Source organism: Castanea sativa, chromosome 6, assembly GCF_040712315.1.
Source record: "Castanea sativa cultivar Marrone di Chiusa Pesio chromosome 6, ASM4071231v1".
Classification (NCBI taxonomy): Eukaryota; Viridiplantae; Streptophyta; class Magnoliopsida; order Fagales; family Fagaceae; genus Castanea; species Castanea sativa.
This window is the reverse complement of record NC_134018.1, coordinates 54,417,252-54,431,273: the sequence shown is the minus strand read 5'-3', so window position 1 is coordinate 54,431,273 and position 14,022 is coordinate 54,417,252. Positions and strand designations below refer to the sequence as shown.

Sequence of the window (14,022 nt, the reverse complement as noted above, 5' to 3'; positions counted from 1 at the left end):
GTATTCAGTGGCTAAAATTGAGGGTTTAAAAAATGCCTAAGATTGAAAATTGAAAAAAAAAAAAAAAAAAAATTAAATCTTACTATTGAATAAAAATAAATAAAAAATAAAAAAGAAGTAAAAAATTGAAAATGTAAAAAAGTTTTGTGAGAAGGTTGAGAGTATTGCCTAGATCTCAATCCTCTGCCACCTCATATGTGAAAGGGATTGGGGGATTCATTTCAAAATTATTAACTTTTTTTTTTTTAACTTTCAATTTTTAACCTTTATCTTCCTTGATTCTTAACTTTTGATTTGAACAGAAGAGAAGGTATTGCATATCTTAATCCATGTGAAAGCTGGACATATCTGAAGCACTTTACTTATTTCTGACCGATTTCTAAAATGATATTTGAGAACACGAATACCCCACTTGGGCCACATCCCTCACGCAACCGTATCTTAAAGTACTGTGTGTTCACATGTATAATATATTCGATTTTGTGGCTGTCTTCAGCTAACTTTTTTCTATACCTTACAATATATAATATGATACAATAAGATACAAGACATAATAATAATAATAATAATAATAATAATAATATTATGAGAAAAATAGAATTTGGAAAATCTGAAAGTATATTGAATAAAAATTATCTTGTTACTTATATATAGTCTCGGGCTCAGCTAGTTACAGAAACAGAGCAAATTAGACTAACTAGAGCAAACTAAATTAACTAAAAACTAACTGCATTCTCATGTGTAACTAACTAACAGCTCAAGTGCAATTACAAAAGCTTAAAACAGAAAACTATAAACTACAAGTCGTATATGAAACAATATATATAGAACTACTAAACTACAAGTGCATTAGATATAGCTTCTTGAATTTCAATCACATTTGTGGAGTCTTGCTTCCTCTGCTCCAAGTCTTTAGCTATTCTGCCCTGATCTTGATACTCCCCCTCAAGATGGACTCTAGGTTGATAAATGTTGATAAGTCCCATCTTGGATAGAAGGGCAGAAAATTGCTTGTGACTCAATGCTTTAGTGAGCAAATCAACTAATTGAGATTGAGTCCTGACATTATTAAGCTTGATAATTTTCTCCAACATCTTATCCCTCACAACATGACAATCTATCTCTATATGTTTCGTTCTTTCATGGAAAATAGGATTGGAACCTATGTGAAGAGCTGCTTGGTTGTCACAAAATAACAATGCTTCCCTATTGTGATCAACTTGAAGATCCTTTAACAAATATAAAATCCAAACAATTTCGCAAGTGGAGATAGCCATTGCTCTATATTCTGCCTCAGCTGAGGACCTAGAGACAATAGATTGTTTCTTTAATTTCCATGAAACTAGTGAATCACCAATGAATATACAATATCCAGTAACAGACCTCCTTGTATCTGGACATGCAGCCCAATCAGAGTCAGTAAATCCTTTCACATGAAACTCTGAATTTACTGAAAAGAAAATGCATTTTCCAGGTTCATTTTTCAGGTATTGAAGAACCTTAAAAGCTACCTTAAGGTGTGGTTTTCTTGGATTAGCCATGAATGGCCTTAACTTATGCACTGCATAAGTAATATCAGGCCTTGTGATGCTTAGATATAGCAGTCATCCCACCAATCTTCTATAATGCCCTGGGTTATCAAGCAATGAACCTTCATGCTTACTAAGCTTCAAGTTTTGATCCATGAGAACTTTGACAGGTTTGCAACCAAGAAGTCCTGCATCCTCCAAAATCTCAAGGGCATATTTTCTTTGACACAAAGAAATGCCTTTGTCTATTCTTGCTACTTCCAAGCCAAGGAAATACCTTAACTCACCTAGATCCTTCAACTTGAATTTTTGATTCAATAACACCTTAAATTGATCTACCTGTTCTTTATCATCACTTGCAATAAGAACATCATCTACATATACCAATAAAACAATGAAAGAAGTCCCTTGCTGCCTTGTAAAGAGAGAGTAGTCTGCTTTAGATTGAGTGAAACCAAGTTGTATCAATGTGGTAGAAAATTTTGAGAACCACTGTCTGGAAGCTTGTTTAAGTCCATAGAGTGACTTATTTAACTTGCATACAAGCTGTTCTCCATGCTCCCCCTTGCTGTGAAAGCCAGGTGGAAGGGCCATATACACTTCTTCATGTAAGTCACCATGAAGAAATGCATTATTTACATCAAATTGGCTAAGGAACCAACCTTTCACAGCAACCACTACAAGAACACACTTAACAGACACCATTTTTGCAACAGGACTAAAGGTTTCAAGATAATCTAGACCCTTATTTTGATTAAATCCTTTGGCAACCAACTTAGCCTTGTACCTCTCAATAGACCCATCTGCCTTGTACTTAATTCTATAGACCCATTTGCATCCTATAGGTTGTTTGGCAGGAGGCAAAGGTGTGACAGTCCAAGTGTTATTGGCATCCAATGTAGCAATTTTAGCATCCATGGCATCTTGCCATTTAGGGTCAAAAACTGCTTGTGAGAAACATGTAGGTTCTGTGGTAGTGCTAATAGTACAACGAAAGGATTTGTAGGCAGGTGATAAATTAGAATAAGAGAGAAAAGAAGAAAGAGGATAGGAAGTACTTGGTTGGGATTGACTGGAAATGGATGCTGAGGAAACCTGATTACAATGATAAGCCTTAAGATAGGAAGGGGGCTTAGAAGTTCTAACAGACCTTCTAGGAAGTACAGCTGGATCAGAAGAGACATCATGATCAAGTACATCAGATGCAACATGATCAAAAGCATCAGGAAAAGTTTGATCATCTGAATCAAGATCATGATGAAACTATAGAATATAATCAATAGTGACAGATGGTGAAGAATCAAGAAAAGCAGATGGGATGGAAGGAATATTAGGCAAAGGAATCAGATCAATGGAAGGAAGAGAATAGTGTGAAGCAAAAGGGAAAACCTTTTCATGAAACACTACATCCCTAGAAATGAAAATGGAGTGAGATTGAAGGTCAAATAACTTGTAACCTTTAATATTGAAAGGATAGCCTAAGAAGACAGATTTTCTAGCTCTAGGAGAAAATTGGTGCTTATGTGGGGTAACATCAGTTGCAAAGCAAAGGCAACCAAATGCTCTCAAGTGAGAGTAAGAAGGAATCTGATGAAAAAGGACTTCATAAGGATATGGTGCAGGAAAGGGGTAGGAAGTCTATTAATCAAATAGATAGTTGTGAGGACACAATCACCCCAGAAAATAAAAGGCAGATTGGATTGAATTCGTAAGGCTCTAGCAGTAGCCAAAATGTGCTGGTGTTTTTTCTCTACAACTGAGTTTTGTTGTGGAGTAAACACATAACTTTGTTGATGAATGATGCCCTTAGAACTATAGAAATCAACCATATTAAATTCTAGGGCATTATCAGTCCTAATGGACTTAATAGAAACATTAAACTGGGTTTGTACCATATTGTAAAATAAAACAATTAAAGGCCTAACTTCTGATTTGGCTTTTAAAAGAAAAACCCAAGTAGCCCTTGATGCATCATCTACAATGGTAAGAAAATATCTATGTCCAGTAGTGGTAGGAATAGAAAAAGGACCCCAAACATCCATGTGAACAAGATCAAATGAATGAGAAGCTCTTTTATTCTCAAAAGGAAAAGGCAACCTCTTTTGCTTAGCCAAATGACATACATTGCAATCTTTAGTACAACAATTTTGTAAGAAAGGAAAAAGATGACTCAAAGAATGTAATTTCATATCAGATGGATGTCCTAGTCTAGAATGCCATAAGGAATACAAGTTGGCATGTGAAACAGAAGAAGAAAAGGCAGTAAAAGAGCTAAGCTTATTTTTTAGAAGAAATTCATCAAGAGACTTGGAAGCTGTGGAGAGACTTGAACTTTGTAACAGATAGAGTCCATCATGCATTTGGCCCATTCCAATCGTGTTCCAACAGGTAAGGTCCTGTATAAAACAATAATTGGAAAGAAATACAAGACAAAGGGGCTGAGAGTGAGTTAATGCACTAACAGATATCAAGTTGAAAGAAAAGGATGGCACACAAAGAACATTGGTCAAGGTAATATGAGATGCAAGTTTGATTGTACCAGCATGTGTCACAAGAGCAGCCTCCCTATTACGCAATTCAACCACAATATGTGTAATTGCAGTAAAAGAAGTCAATAAATGTAAAGAACACACTATATGATTTGTAGCACCAGTGTCTACAACCCAAGTTTCAACACCAAAGGCTTTTCTATATACAACCTTGGTAGAAAAGACTGAATCTGAAGAGCAAGAAACAGTACCTGCAATTGAATTAGAAGGCAAAGACACAGCATTGGCCATATGAGGTTCTTGAGCTATTGAGGCCTGGTGTGCACCAATTGAAGAAGAACCAATCAAAGAGAAAAGCTACTGGTACTGATCAGGAGTAAAAGCAAGTGCTTGAGCAACAAAAGAAGTATGATCTGTGTTTGGAACAAAACAATTGCCTTGGGATTGATTTGTAACAGTGGAGACTTGATGAGCCATGACATTGTTGTTCTTGAATTTGTAACTTGGTGGGAAACCATAGAGTTTGTAACATTTATCCACAGTGTGACCCAATTTTCCACAGTGAGTGAACATGGGTCGTTCTTTGCCTTTAGGATTGTTACCTGAACTCTTGGTGGCCAAAACAGTAGATTCAACCCTCACAGAATTAGTGACTGACCTTTGCATCTCCTCTTGAATGAACAAAGAATGTGCCTTATTAACAGAAGGCAATGGATCCATGAGTAAGATTTGTGTTTTGATTTAGGAGAACACATCATTGACTCCCATGAGGAATTTCATTGTAGATTCTTTTTCTTGAAGACCCTTCAATCTCTGATTGATGTTGCACACACACTTCCCACAAGTGCATTGAGGAAATGGACTAAGATTTTGAAGTTGATCCCACAAAACTTTGAGCTGAGTGAAATAATCAGTGAGTGATTGCTCTCCCTGATGAATCTCAGCAATCTGTTTTTGGAGATTGAAGACCTTAGTGCCATTTCCTTGACTGAATGTATCTCGAAGATCAATCCAGATTTCAAGTGCAGTATCTCTGTAAATAATACTTTCTTGAAGCCTTGGTGAAACTGAATTGATGATCCAAGTACCAATCATATTATCAGCACGGATCCAAGATTGAACAGCTGTTGGTGAATTCAATGAATCCATGTTTATTCTTCGCAATCAAGGACTTTCTCACTGACCTTGCCCAAGCAGAATAGTTTTCCCCCCCAATTAATGGTTGAGAAGTAAGAACAACTTCTGGATTTTCACCAGGATGTAAAAACAGAGGGTCATTGGGATTGTATAATTCTTGCAAAGAAGATGAAGATTCAGTGGTGGAAGTGTTAGCAGAAGTTGTTGTATTAGCCATTAAAAGAAAACGAAAGGCTTGAAGAAACACAGTGAAGAATTAAGAAAGCTTGAACGAGAGCAACAATGGCAGACAAGAAGAAGAAATTCCCAAATTTGACAAACCCTAGAAAAAGAAGTTTCTAGAGAGCTCTGATACCATATGAGAAAAATAGAATTGGGAAAATCTAAAAGTATATTGAAAAAAAATGATCTTGTTACTTATATACAGTCTCGGGAATCATTATTGAATAAAAAGTGTATTGAATAAAAACTGGACTAACTAGAGCAAACTAAACTAACTAAAAACTAACTAATTGCATTCTCACGTGTAACTAACTAACAGCTCACGTGCAATTACAAAAGCTTAAAACAAAAAACTATAAACTACAAGTCGTATATGAAACAATATATATAGAACTACTAACTACAAGTGCATCAGATATAGCTTCTTGAATTTCAATCACATCCGTGGAGTCTTGCTTCCTCTGCTCAAAGTTTTTGAGATGCATAGTATGTGATTTATGTGAAAAGTCACAGAAGATATAAATCACAAGTTCTTTTTAAACTTAGAATTGTAGTTCGTAGTCGGTGATGAAATTGGCCATTTCATCTGCAAAGACTATAACATATCAACTAAGATAATTTGTCTTGATTATGGAAATGTAGATTTCTAGTTGATATGTTTTAAGAGTTAAAATATATTAAACTGGACCGGTGTGAGATTTATTATTCTCCTAACGACTGTCAAATGAATAATAAACTCACGACTTGTATTTGCATGAACTCTTAATCCTGAGGGAATAATGGACTTGATCATGAGATGTAGGTTGCTTTGATATATCATCTAGAGTTACGGTCAAAACTTTAGTATGTTGGGCAACCATATTTAATGTTGATGGAACATATATTCTCAAGATAGAGTTCATAGTCTCTTAACGGAGATACAAAATATTCCATTGAGATAAGTTTAATGGGTTTGTTATTCAAAATGTTAGGCCTAACTATTTTAGTAAATTGTTGCTATAGTATATATTTATGAAATTGGATTTCATAAATATATGATGAATAATTTAAAGGATTAAACCGGGTACTCAAGGATAAGATGTAGTAATTTACAAAGTGGCAGTCTACATTCATGACTTTGTGTTACTACGAATATTTTACGAAGGGGTTGTATGTATAATAAAATTTTGGGATATAATTTATAGATAAGGCCTAGAGTGCAACTATATTTATATAGTGGTATTAAATATAGTTAATGATAATTTTGGACTTGTCAAGAGTTGACAGAAAAACCCAAGGCCCATTGAAGCTAGTGTCTTATTGGTCTCTTTTGGTTCCATTCCAAGCCACACACTTAAGCCCAATTGGAAAGACCCAAAAGGCCACCCCAATTAGATAATCAATTAGATATAAAGGGAGAAACATACATATTTTTTTGTAGAGAATTATAAGAACACTATTGCGAAATGGTGTAATAAGTGTTAGGCAATTTAACATTCTCCCTTTTGAAAACTGATTGAGAGACCACATATGTTGGGTGTTAGTGGAATTAGGGTGAAGATTGAAAGTGCTCCCAAGTGCTTCTGATTTTCGGTTTTGAAATTCACCGCTCCAAGGTACACTCTCTTGTTCTTAAATTCTGGAACTTATGTAGTGCATGTTAACATTTATGAATGAAGAAGATCTTTTTTTATTTTTTTTATTTTTTATTTTTTATTTTTTTCCGCTGCGTATGTTTTGTATGTGATACAAACATGTTTAATTTCCATTAATGATTATGGGGATGCGGAGATCCACGGACCCAAGGAGGAGAGCCACCCAAGGAGAGGAAGAGACGAGTCAAAGTGCTTTAAAGCATTCCAAGTTGGAGCAAGGATTTAGGGAGAGATAGTTGGCAATCATAGGGGAAGTTGCTAGTTTAGAGTAGCATGTTACCTCTGTATTAAATGATGGGCAACAACTTTGTCAACTACATTGATGAGGAAGTGACTTGAACAGTATAAGTCACAGCTAAGCAGACTCCTTCCATCACTTTCTTTAGATGTAGAAAGGGACAGGTGTCATTAGGGGAGATTGGTTAGGTGAAAATGAATGGTTGAGATGTAAGGAAGGGGGGAGTATATATGTGACAAAGAAGGATTGCAAGAAGATCATCTGGACACAAGTATCAAGACACAGTGAAGAAACAAGAAGAACACTGAAAGAAAATAGAGTGAGCAGTAACATTTCTTATGTAATTGTGGCCTCCTCGGGCAAGCTTGTGAGGGGAAATTGGTTCACCTACTTAATACTATTTGCCTTTTCTTCCTTGTTTTTACCCTCGTGCAAAGCCCCCCTCTGGTTGTCTAGTTCACTCTCTTACAAATTCTTTGTTTTAGGTCACGGTCGAACTAATCTAGCCACTATTCTAAGTGGGTCTCGATCGCTAGATTTTCTAGTCCTTACAATTGGCACTGTCTGTGAGGACAACAAAGCATGGTGGATTTGTCCTGAGGATTCATGGCTTACATAGGCCAGGATAGGGAGGAATTGGTGGGCTCGCAAAGGGAGAACTAATTTGTTAACTTGGAGCAAAAAAGAGATAGGCAGTGTACTCCAAGTGTTATGGTAAAATCTTACCATATTGAGTGTACTGAGCGGAGACAATCAAGGCTTAGGAGTCATATTTCACATGATCAAGAGACAAGGAAGTTGCAGTAGGAAATAGATCGCCTGTGTAGAAGGTTAAAGTGTAGGGAACGTGAAAGAATGAGTCCATCCTTCCCACCAAGTGATGATTCTAGGGGAAGCAGGGACCGTTCATATCATTGTAGGTCTAGAACTCCGTCTAGTAAGTCCTATTCCGCTTCTTCGCTCCAGGACAAGTTGGAGAAGAATAGTAGTAAGCGAGAGAGAGGGCCTTCCCACCATGGCATGGGGAACGATGCAATGAGTAAGGCTTTACAGCAAATTTTTAAGTCACCCTTTGTTAGGAGGATTAACAAGGCAAAACTTCCTTATTGGTTTTCTCAGCCGACTTTTACCATTTACAATGGGAGGACTGATCCCGTGGAGCATGTTAGCCACTTTAATCAGAAGATGGCGGCCCATGCTAATAACGAGGCTCTTATGTGCAAGGTGTTCCCTGCTAGTCTTGGGCCCATAGCTATGCATTGGTTTGAGGCTTTGGGGGAAGGATTGGTGGGGTCTTTCGAGGAGCTGACAAGGGTGTTCGGGGCTAGATTCATCACATGTAGTAAGGTCCCTAAGCCCGAGATTCTTTGTTGTCTATGGCAATAAGGGAAGGAGAGACTCTCAAAACATACTCGGATAGGTATTGGGAAACTTATAATGAGATTGATGGATACTTTAAAGATGTGGCTATGAGGACCTTTAAGGTGGGGCTTCCCCCCGAGCACAAGTTGAGGAAGTCATTGACAATGAAGTCCGCATTGAACAGGCGCCAACTAATGGATCGCATAGATAATATAAGTGGGTGGAGGAAGACCAGATTCAAGGAAAGGGCAAGGCGAAAATGTTCCCGAAAAAGGGGGATACACGAAGAGGAGGATACTAGGGTAATCGCCCTCGAAAGGAGTTTACTAATCAAGCGTTGTCCACAGGAGCTCAGGTGGTCAACTCATTGTTTAAAGAGCCAGTGTATCAGCTACTAGAGAAGATTAAGAATGAGTCTTACTTCCAGTGACCTAATAAAATGGGCAGGGACTCATCCAGGAGAAACCAGAGTCTTTATTGTCATTACCATCACGATAGGGGACACACTACGGAGGATTGTAGGACCCTACGAGATCACTTGAGCCAGTTGGTGTAGGCAGGGAAGCTTAATCGATTTTTACATTAACCTATGGGGTAGTTTGGGCACTCAGGAACTGAGTTTCACAGGAATGGTGCTTCTCAGGCAGAATTGGGTACTATCAACGTGATTTTTGCCAGGTTAGGGGATATTGGGGGCTTGGGGACTAGGATTATGTCTATGGGTGGAAGTTATGACTTGGAGGTAGGTGATCAGACTCCTAAAAGAGCTAGGGCAATGGTCACCCTTACCCTGGATATCACAGAGGAGGATAAGGAGGGGAACCTCCATCCATACGATGACGCTTTGGTGGTCGCCATAAGGATTGGGGGCCATGATGTTAAGAGGGTGCTAGTTGATCAGGGAAATGGAGTAAAAATCATGTATCTTGATTTGTATAGGAAGCTAAACTCCTGAGGACCTTGCAAAGTATGATTCGCCGTTGGTGGGGTTTGATGGTAAGATGGTGGTCCCTTGAGGAATGATAAGGTTGCCCGCGCAAGCTGGGGATAAGGAGGTGCAGGTTAACTTCATCGCAGGCTTTTTCCCCTTACATGGCTATCTTGGCCAGGCCCTGGCTTCACGATATGGGTGCTGTATCCTCAACCCTGCATCTGAAGGTTAAGTTTCCTACTCAGGAGAGAGTGGGATAATTGGTAGGTAACCAAGCCACTGCTAGGTAGTGCTTGGTGTCAGCAATCACGCAGTAGCCTACAAATCCTGTTGTTGAGACTAGAGATCCAATCCTATAGCAACTAAAGAGCCCTGCAGGGTGGAAGCAGACTAAGGCATTTGAAGAGTTGTCCAAGGAACTGGAGAAATTGGTGATAGGGCAAGATCAAGAGCAATACTCCTTTGTGGGATCTCAGTTGCCCCTTTTGAGAAGGTAAAGTTGGTGAAGTTTCTAGAGACCAACATTGATGTTTTTGCATGGAGCACCTATGACGTTCTAGGAACTAACCCTGGGTTTATATGTCATCAATTAAACATTAATCCCGAGGCTACGCCACGTAAGCAGCCTCCTCGACAATCATCCAAAGGTCACGCCGAGGCAGTAAGGACGGAGGTAAATAAGTTAAAGCAAGCTGGAGCCATTAAGGAGATCTTCTATCCCGAGTGGTTGGCCAACACTGTGGTGGTTAAGAAGAAGAATGGGAAGTGGCGAGTCTGTGTGGACTTCACAGATTTAAATAAAGCTTGCCTAAAGGATCCCTTCCCCATTCCTAGAATTGACCAGTTGGTAGACATCACGGTAGGGCACCCTCGGATGAGTTTCTTGGACGTCTTCCAAGGCTACCATCAGATACCCCTGTCATTACTTGATCAGGAGAAGACAGCCTTTCGTGCCCCTAATAGGAACTACCATTATCGCAGGATCCATATATCAGAGAATGGTAATGTGAATGTTCGAGTCACAGATTGGGAGGAATATGAAAGCCTACATTGATGACATGGTAATAAAGAGTAGGCAGGTAGAAGAGCATTTGGCCAACTTAGGGGAGACATTTTCGGTCTTGAGAAAGCATAATTTACGCCTGAAGTCTTCTAAGTGTTCTTTTGGGTTCATCTCGAGCAACTTTTTGGGTTACATAATCACTCACCGTGGGATTGAGGTCAGCCCCGAGCAAATTAAGGTTATTAATAGCTTGCATCCTCCTCGAAACCCCAAAGAGGTACAGAAATTGACTAGAATGGCCGTAACTTTGAATAGGTTCATCTCTTGGTCTGCGGATAGGTGTCGTCCCTTCTTTCAGCTCCTCCACAAATGGAAGGATTTTTAGTGGACCGAGGAGTGTGTAACAGCTTTCGAGGATCTTAAACAGTATTTGTCCAATCCTCCCATACTTTCCAAGCTCGAGAAGGAGGAAGTGTTGTATGTGTACTTAGCAATCACAGACTATGCTGTTAGTCTCGTCTTGGTCGAAAACGAGGATGGAATTTAGAGGCCTGTCTACTATGTCTGTAAATCTTTACAGAAGGCTAAGACACGCTATCTACCATTGGAGAAGGCCGTGTTGGCAATAGTGCACGCCACTAGGAAGCTTCCTTATTACTTTCAAGCCCACATTGTTGTAGTGCTCACCCAACTCCCTTTGCATGCTCTTTTAAGGAAATTAGATTATACCGGCAAGATTGCTAAATGGGGAACTAGGCTAGGAGCCTATGATTTCAAGTACATGCCTCAGATTGCCATAAAGGGTCAGATCCTAGCAGACTTTGTGGCAAAGTTCGCCAAGGGTACCATCAATAAGGAGGAAGAAGTTATGGGGGTAATGGTCATGTCGGCCATCGTTGTTCCCCCTTGAGAGGTTTATACAGATGGAGCATCTAACCGAAGAGGAGCAAGAATAGGGATTGTGTTGATCACTCCTGAGAAGCTGATAGTGGAGAAATTGTTACGATTGGGTTTCCTACCCACCAATAATGAGGCCGAGTGCGAGGCCCTGTTAGCAGGAGTAGCTATGGTCAAACAGTTGGGAGGAGAGGTGGTGGAGTTGTACTCTGATTCTAAATTGGTCGTGGGCCAAGTCAATGGAGATTTTGAAGCTCTGGATGAAAGGATGTAGGGATATCTTGCTAAGGTGCAAAGTGCCCGAGCTCAGTTTAAGGGTTTTGTTTTGAAGCAAATCCCTAGGGAACAAAACTCTCATGCAGATTCTTTGGCAATGCTAGCCACTTCTCTAGGGTCAAGTCTTCCTCAGGTTGTTATTATTGAGGATATGGATGGCTTTAGTCTCACAAGGGTATCCTTGATCGAGGTGTACAGCCTCCATGTGGGGACGAGCTGGATGAATCCTATAGTAACCTTTTTGAAGCAGGGATTGTTGCTCGAGGATAAGTGTGAGGCAGAGAAGGTGCGTAGAAGTGCTCCTCGCTACTAGCTATCTGAAAAGAAGAAGTTATACAAACGTTCTTACTCAGGATCATATTTACTATGTGTGCATCCAGAAGCAATGGAGCCCCTGTTGCAAGAGCTATATGAGGGCATATGTGGGAGTCACACAGGGGGTAGGTCTTTGGCGTATAAGGCCCTTGCCCAGGGATACTGGTGGCCTAGCATGCAAAGAACCTCCCAAGAATATGCAAAGAAATGTGACCAATGTCAGAGGTATACCCCTAATATCCATCAGTAGGGGGAATCCTAAATCCATTGTCTAGCCCTTGACCGTTCGCTCAATGGGGTTTGGATATAGTGGGACCATTTCCCCAAGCCATAGGGAATCAAAGGTGGCTCCTCGTCGACACAAATTACTTTACTAAGTACTGAATGCTGAGCCACTTGCTAATATTAGGGATGTGGATGGCAAGAGGTTCATCTAGAGGAATATTGTCACAAGGTTTGAAGTTCCTTACATGCTAATGTCAGATAATGGTCTTCAGTTTGACAGTAAAGCTTTCTGAAGATACTGTGGAAAGTTGGGAATTAGGAATAGGTACTCTATGCCTGCTTATTCCCAAGGGAATGGACAGGCTGAAGCCACCAACAAGGTTATAGTATCTGGACTGAAGAAAAGGTTGGATGATGTTAAAGGAAAATGGGTGGATGAATTACCTCGTGTATTGTGGAGCTATCGTACTACACCCCGTAGGTTAACAAGGGAGACCTCTTTTTCAATGACTTACAGGGCAGAGGCTGTAATCTCCCTTGAGTTAGGATTCTCTGCCTTGAGAACTGATCAATTCAATACTGAAGAGAACAATTGTTTACTCTTAGATAGCCTGGATGTTGCCGAGGAAAGAAGAGAGGTGGCCACAGTGAAAATGACATATTACCAATGAAAACTTAAGCAAAGGTATGATAAGGGGGTGAAGTTGAGGCCATTAGCTCCAAGAGACCAAGAGTTGAGGAAAGTGGTGGGTATAGCAAAAAACCCTACTTAGGGAAAACTAGGCCCTAACTGAGAAGGGCCATACAGGATCACTTCCATTTCTAGCATTGAGGGTTATTACTTAGAAGATTTGGATGAAAATGTAATTCCTCATCCTTGGAATGTAAACAATCTATGGCATTATTATTATTAATGTTATTAATTATTTTACCATGCATATCTTAATTAAGTTGTGTTTCTTTGTTGATGTATCTAATGAAATAATCAGTCTGTGAAATCTTCTAAGTGTTAAACAGAACCTAGGTCTTGTTCGACTCCTCGAGTCATAAGCCTAGGGAAATTAACCTTGCTGTGAAATCTCCTAAATATTAAACAGAACCTAGGTCTTGTTCGACTCCTCGAGTCACAAGCTTAGGGTAAATTAATATTGCTGTGAAATCTTCTAAGTGTTAAACAGAACCTAGGACTTGTTCGACTCCTCAGGTCACGAACCTAGGGTAAATTAACATTGTTGTGAAACCTTCTAAATGTTAAACAGAACCTAGGTCTTATTTGACTCCTTGGGTCATAAACCTAGGAAAAATTAACATTGTTGTGAAATTTTCTAAGTGTTAAACTAAGCCTAGGTCTTGTTCGACTCCTCAGGTCACAAGCCTGGGGCTAAGTAATGAATCTAGGAAAGACTATTTAGTGTTGTATAGAGGTTGGCCTTGATGCAACTCCTCAGATCATGGATGGTGAGATAAAGTACCTTGTTTATTATCTAGGGTTCCAAGGTCAGTGCCTAAGACTTTGCTTTGGGATTTCATTTCTAATTTAAGGTAAGAAAATTTTTATAAGTCAGTCTATTAGTTGTGATGCAAGTTATTCTTGGTTAGACAAAGGGATAGAGAATCTTCCATGAATGAATTTTCAGTTAGTATGGACATACCATTGTAATGAGTAGGCACACATGCAATATATAAAATGACAAGTACGAATTGAATGATTAAGGAAGCAGTAAATAAATTCTAAGTCCTTTTCATTGGTTTGTAAGAAATTAA

General features: G+C 39.2%; 2 protein-coding genes across 2 annotated transcripts; one reads left to right on the top strand and one right to left on the bottom strand.

Moving 5' to 3' along the window:
• Positions 1-4,759: 4,759 nt before the first annotated feature.
• Positions 4,760-5,167, bottom strand: LOC142640191 (uncharacterized). Its single transcript, XM_075814275.1, has one exon. The coding sequence runs from the start codon at positions 5,165-5,167 to the stop codon at positions 4,760-4,762; it is 408 nt and encodes a 135-aa protein (XP_075670390.1).
• A 6,936-nt stretch (positions 5,168-12,103) lies between these two features.
• LOC142640190 (uncharacterized) lies at positions 12,104-12,929 on the top strand. The gene is made up of 2 exons (XM_075814274.1): positions 12,104-12,258; positions 12,554-12,929. Exons 1-2 carry the CDS (start codon positions 12,104-12,106, stop codon positions 12,927-12,929), a joined length of 531 nt encoding a protein of 176 aa, XP_075670389.1.
• Positions 12,930-14,022: the final 1,093 nt, after the last annotated feature.